This window comes from Gossypium arboreum, chromosome 12 (assembly GCF_025698485.1).
Source record: "Gossypium arboreum isolate Shixiya-1 chromosome 12, ASM2569848v2, whole genome shotgun sequence".
In the NCBI taxonomy this organism is placed as follows: Eukaryota; Viridiplantae; Streptophyta; class Magnoliopsida; order Malvales; family Malvaceae; genus Gossypium; species Gossypium arboreum.
Genome location: NC_069081.1, coordinates 97,100,990 through 97,107,785, shown reverse-complemented (window position 1 = coordinate 97,107,785; position 6,796 = coordinate 97,100,990). Strand labels below are relative to the sequence as shown.

General features: G+C 33.2%; 1 protein-coding gene across 1 annotated transcript; it reads right to left on the bottom strand.

The window, feature by feature from the left end:
- Positions 1 to 1,379: 1,379 nt before the first annotated feature.
- LOC108478659 (protein ULTRAPETALA 1-like) lies at positions 1,380 to 6,361 on the bottom strand. The gene is made up of 4 exons (XM_017781132.2): positions 6,143 to 6,361; positions 5,500 to 5,719; positions 3,821 to 4,145; positions 1,380 to 1,722 (listed from the first exon to the last, which is right to left on the bottom strand). The coding sequence occupies exons 1-4, from the start codon at positions 6,191 to 6,193 to the stop codon at positions 1,548 to 1,550; spliced, it is 771 nt and encodes a 256-aa protein (XP_017636621.2). The 5' UTR covers positions 6,194 to 6,361; the 3' UTR covers positions 1,380 to 1,547.
- Positions 6,362 to 6,796: the final 435 nt, after the last annotated feature.

Sequence of the window (6,796 nt, the reverse complement as noted above, 5' to 3'; positions counted from 1 at the left end):
CACATATATACACACATATGTATCTTCTTAATTGAGTTAATATTTTTAACTAATCAAGTTGATAAGTCTTATTTTATTAATTTATTAACATTCTTAATATTTTTATTAGTTTCTTATAATTCAAATATATACACATATAATAGTAACCTTTTATAATAATTTATTATTATCATTTAAAATATTTAATAATTATTTAAGAAACCACTCAAAATTATTTGTCCAAGTTCATTATCGACATTATTTTAAATATTTTTAATAATTTCAGTATTTTTATATTTTTAAATAATTTTCTATAATTTTTTTTCTAAGTTCATCTTGGACATGATTTTTAAAATAAATTATAAAAATTATTTATTTTGAGATTTTTAAATTTTAAATATTTATTGACACGACAAAATGCCAAATCAACATGAGGTACATGTGGCACACCATTGTCACTATCTGGTTTCTTCGTCATCTATGTCATCACTTACTTGTAGAAATTGATAAAGCCAATTTACTCTTTAATTTAATGTAGAATGACTAATTTGTCCATTTTTTAGTAGAGAGGGCAAAATATAATTTGACTCCTAATACAAGCACCTTCATGATTTTATTACCTAATCTTATTTATCATTTAATTCCACGTCAATTTTGAAAAATATCAAATGATCACTAATGTAATTTTTAAGGAAGAGCCAATTTGCACTTTTTTTTAATTTTCAGAGATTAATTTGTCGTGAAAAATGGGATTTACCTTTTACTACAAATGTCTCTATAATACTTTTGCCTACTATTTGTCTTTCATTACAGATGTCTTCAATTTACACACACACACATATATATATATATATATATATATATAACTTCTTGCTTTGCAGTCGGAAGTTGTCAACTGAGTTGATGGTTGAGTCTTGATTTGTTATATGTCAGGTTATTGAGTGACGATGGAAGAATGATAGGGTTAAGCTGAGTACAACTATCTAGGGAAAGATGGGGACGAGAGACACCTAATCTTGGTTATCATCTTCCTACTATGATGAAGAAAATGAAGGTGGAGAGCTTCCAAAAAAGAAGCTTATATTTTTTGGGTAATCATAGACAGACCACCACTGAGATTAGGAGTCTCTTTTATTCCTGAATTCATCAAAAAGACAGAAACCTTAGCAAGAAAGGGCACGGTGTTTCTAGCGTGTCTGTTTCACCAGCAGCAGCACAAGTTTGATCCTAGTTTAACTTCTCTCCCTAATCTTGTATTTTTAACTCTGCACCTTGGTTGGGGTAGGAGATTGCGGTTCCATCTGGGCTTTACTCAAAAGATAGATACCACTTTTAAGTAGTAGCAATAAACTTGGTACCGCCACAAAGAAACCAAATAGCAGAGAAGAGAAATGGGAATATGGACCAAATAACAATGCTGAGATCTAAATATAAATTAATATGAAGTTTTTAAACCAGATAACGACACCATGAGTGCTGAACTCAGGGACTGGCAATTAATAGTAATGAAAGACAATGTCTTCGAAGGAACCAGAGCAACAAAAAGGAATCCCCATCCTTAAAATAACTCAAGCTTCGGCATTCCTAATGAAGTCAATGCAAGTTTGGCAACTGCAATCAGTGAACCGACAGATTTCACACCCAAAACACACACAGGAAGTGCAACCCTTGCATGTTGGAGAACGGAAGCAACCCCTGTATACCCTGCGACTTGCTCTCTCTTCATCATCATCACATGTTATTCTGAAACATTGAATATAAGTTAATTCTGAGGCAAAGTGTATTCTACATAACATATAGCAAATTATGAGTGTATACTACCTTCACATGCAAACAAATTCAGCATAGCATCACTTATAAACACTTGAAAGTCCTCTCTCAGCATTTGCATTCATAATATTACTAACAACAAATCAGAGGAAAAACTGCATGTTCTGGTAAATTATATAACTTTCGTGAACTTGCCAACTAAAAGCATTTTCCAAACCCAAAAGCAACAATCAAACAGACAGGTAAGCAAGAACAGCAGAACTTTACAATATGCAAGGAAAACGAGCTGGTTACTATAGAGCTATTTTCTAATAGCACAAGTAAATCATCTTTTGGTGCCAAAAATTTATGGAAGATAATCAAGAATACCTGGCAGCTTTTCTAAGATACAACCAATGAAACATATCTGGCATATCAGGTTAAGAATCGATTCGTAAAATAGGACATCTAGATTCCTTCCTTGAGAAAGACCTACCCATCTCACAGTTCCCCCATTCATGACTTTGAAAAATAAACCTGTCACCATTTCATATTATGGACCCCAAATAGCGTTTGACTGTAAATTTCCTCTGATTTGAAGGACACTCAACAGCCAAACTCATTTCTTGTAGCCTCCTTATCAGGTAGTTCTAATAAGAGCATATAGGAAAGCAATTACATTGTGTTCCAATAGATGAAACGGAAAGATCTTATGCTTCTCATTATGGTTTCCAGCTTTACGCAAAGATGGGATCAAATGTAGCATGGTTGATAAATTTCTTAAAAAGTGAATAATCCAGAACTGCACTTGGGCCAAAACTATGTGCTTTATGTTCAGTACTAGGTTCTTCAACCAAATATAATTTTTACGTTTCTCAACATCCAATCTCACTGATTTTAGGTGAAGATCATGTGCAATACAGGTGCTTGTTTCATTGGCAAAGAATATTGATAACTTTTAGAAACTATGAACCCATAGGTATTTATGAGATGTAAAAGCTGCTACCCATTTTGATCAACTAAATGCACATTATGCAAAAGAATCAACTCCATATGCAAGGCCAAATTATGCAAAAATGTAAGAAAAAAGGTTAGCAAAGCAAACTACAAGAGGAATAAAAAAGACTGATCATTAGTTCCTGTAGCCATCTACGAAGCAAGACGCATGCAGAATACAATTTACCGCATGGCATGACATGAACATAATAACATGACATTTTTTAGAAAAACAAGACATGCCTTTTCTGGGAACAGGACAAAACATGACAGTTTTTTTTTTTTAAATAAGACACAGCATGATAAAGATACAACAATTAAAAACATATTTTAATTAATTCAATTCCATGTTTAAATGTTTTTATTATTTTTTTCTATAAGAAAACCTTCTATCTCAAGACATAAAGGCCATAAAATTGTCATTTAGGCAAAAACCTAAGTTATCTTCTTTAGTTTTTGGACCTTAATAAAGACTAAGTGAAATGTTAATTTGGGCTTGACCATCAGCTCATTGACAAGCCCAATTTATAGCTATACAAAAATCCCAAGTTTCTTTATTCTCTCTGCTTAATACAAGCAGTGCAAGGTAGATGTCTTTTTCTTCACCTTCTTCAGCCACCATTGCCTCCCCAAAGCAATGGCTTTTTCTTCTTTTCTAGGCAATGTTTTGATATTTTAATGTCTATATCAGACTCCGTTTAGAAATAATATTATTTTATATTTTTTGTATCCGACTCAGTCTGATACATATTCTGGTATGTCAAAAAACATGTTCATGTCCATGCCTCCTAGGTAGTCATATATTGAGCTACAGCGCCTGAAATGCCTTCATGATAGAGAAGCAAAAGATGAAACGGATCATGAAATAATCTTATGGATTTTGAAAAGTCCTACTCCAATATACATATTAAATTGGAGATAAAGAAGTGTCTTGTTACTACAAGCATTATCCATATATTACATTTTAATTCTTACAACATGGATTTAGAAGCATGTTTAAGAATTGCTAATGCCTTAATGCGCATGAGGCAACAGGCTTGAACATGATAAATGCAATTTATCATTTAAGAACATAATCAATAATGGGAAGACAAACCTGTCATATAGAATATCAGAACATTTCCAGTTCACATCTGCTAAAGCATCATGGTGAATCCTACATTCCTCTTTTGTCCGCAATCGAAATCTTCTCTCCTTCTTACACCTGTTACAGCGAACAAACTCATCACGATGACAAACTCTTCCACCATGCGCTTTGTGAATACCATTGCCATTTTTCGATGCTTGATTGTAGTATTTTAGAAATGCAGTCTTTGATAGTGGAACTTTCTCCCCTTTAACTATCAGCCAAACATTATTTTTCCATTTCCTAGCTGTCTCTCTTCCAGAATGCTTCTCAAATGCAGCAGGAGTCAACTTGTCTGGTCATTTTAATGAACATTCACACGATTAGAAAAGGAAAAAAGAAGAATAAAATTAAAAAAGAAAAGAAAGCTTCAACATTTTTTAGGGAAGTAAAAATTAACTAGAACTATAACAATAAGGAGAAAGATAATGTCATATGCACCTAAATTGAAAGGCTCTATAAAGCAGTAAAGGCAGAGATAAAAGTACAGATAGCTTAAGCCAGTTTTAGTTATATTTAGTTAAAAGGACTGGTGCTGAAAAAATATGGACAAGTTGGCCAGAACCATGACCTGTCTGATCGGTTCTTTGCAAATAGTTAGAATTGAAATTGAACCCGTGCATTTATGTTCAAACTTTCATTAGCTCAATGGTATGTTTTTCTTAACCATATACCACATTCAATACTCGTTTAATAATAATAATAAAACCAAAATTTTGAAGTTTCCATTAATCGCTCCTTGAATCAAACGAATGGGATGAACCGAGGAGTTCCACAACTCCAAAATGACCAATGGTACAAAGAAAATATTTACCTAACTTGGGGCTAAAAGTTGTGGTGGATCAGCGAGATGAAGATTTATCTTTTAAGGCTAGAAGTATTTGAACCTCCAAGCCATGTTCACAATACTTTTCACATGGTAGCATCATGTAAAGAAAGACATGCAAACAGAAAGAACACATAAAAGAAGACGTTCATCCCCTGTAAAAATGGCTATGCTTATCACCAAGCATGGACATGCTCAAAAACATCCCTCACTGGCCATATACTTTACAATGGCATACCATCAGAGCAGGTAGAAGTAAAACATAAATATCTAAATGATATATATTATATATGAAGAATCCATTTTAAATGTTTCTTGCAAAAAAAAAAAAAATACTCCGTTCAGCCAGAAGCAGAAGAAATGGAACTTCGCAAAACCAGATTCTGAAAAGACTGAATCGAAGACCATAGAATACCAAGAGCAAAAAAAAAACACACACACACAATGCGGACGATGCAAACTCAGAGCTAGCATTTTTTGAAGAAGACACCAAAGGAGCGCCCGAAAATATGCATGAACATCTTGTTGTTGTACAACCAAGGAAAACCAATTCACTGAGACAAAACAACATACACAAACTGTGTAAAAACAGAAACCAAAACGAAAGGACTCTAAATTCTCCATCATTCATTTCTCACTATTAAATAAGAGAAAGCGACAACCATCAACGTCAAATCCACCATAACTTGAACAAATTACGCATTAAACACGCATAGAGATCAAAACCCATTTTCCAGTAGCATCAAAGGAAAATAAAAAAGTACGGAGAAAACGAAAGAAACAAAGGATGAAAAAGAGGCTTAGAAAGAGAAAAAAGAGAGACCTTCATTGCAACCAGGGGTGCATTCACATGTGATTTCCAGGTGGCCATTAGAGAAAACCCTAAGCTTGCCAACAGCGTCACCATACCTATGGCTAGTACACCCGCATGTCACTTCTACAAAATCCCCTCCTTTCTTCAGTCCACTTACCTCTATCAACTCCTCTTCACTAAACAACATTGACCCACTTTCTTTGTCAATCCCATTCTCCATTTTCTCGCTCTAACAAAGATTTTGACACACAGAGAGTCTCTTAAAGAACGCAGAAACTTAAAAGAAGAGAAAAATCGAATCGACAAGATAAAAGGATCATACGAATAACGTAGAAAAGTGAAGGGTGTTGACTGAGGAGATTTTATAAGAGGTGTAAACAAAAGAGAAGGCAGGAATAACACGGCCCTTTATGGGGATTACTGGTGGAGAATAAGTAGAGAGAGAGAGAGAGAGAGAGAGAGAGAGAGAGAGAGAGAGTTGGCGAAGGAAACAAATACCGTGGGGGTGAAGGGGGATGTAAGGGAAGTTGAAGTGTTACTTGCATGACATGACATGGGAAAGAGAGACATTGGCTTTGGGGTAAGGGCATTTTGGATTATGGAAAAAAAAAATCCTAACATAGCAAGACCATGGGAAGGAGAAAAGGCTTACTGAAACTAGTATCAGGGACTCGTAGCGATGCCAAATGCAAATACGAAGCATTGTTTGACATTGAGATAACTACTTCAAATTCAGTTCTGCTGCTTTTTGCCCACCTCTGAATTTCTGCATTGCGTCCTACTCCTAAAAGTTAACCACTTCCTTTAGTATCCACTCTACTTTACTAGACCATAATTGTGCTAGGACGGTGTATCTATCTATGCTATGATAAAGGATGATTAAATCGATATACTGAGTAACTTTTATATTATTTTAACTTACAATAATAAAATAAAAGGTATTTAATAATTAAAGATGATTATTCATCCAAGTGAAAACTTTTATTTAGTCAAATTAATAAATTTGATGTTATCAATCAAATTCAATTTATAAATTTTATAAATTAAGTTAAATACCAACTTTCTTAAAGTTAAATTAAATATTTTAAACAAATCAAATTAAAATTATTTTTTACAATCTCCTTAAATTCTAAGTTAAAAGACATAAATTGAGAGAAAGTTTGAAAACTTCGTACAAGATAACAAAAAACAATATTTTTTAGAATTTTGTTAATATTAGTTTTATAACGTTCTATAAATTTTATCAATTTTGGAAATTATTTTTTATTTTTTTGTAATTTTACGAGACTTTAGAATTGTTTTTTTT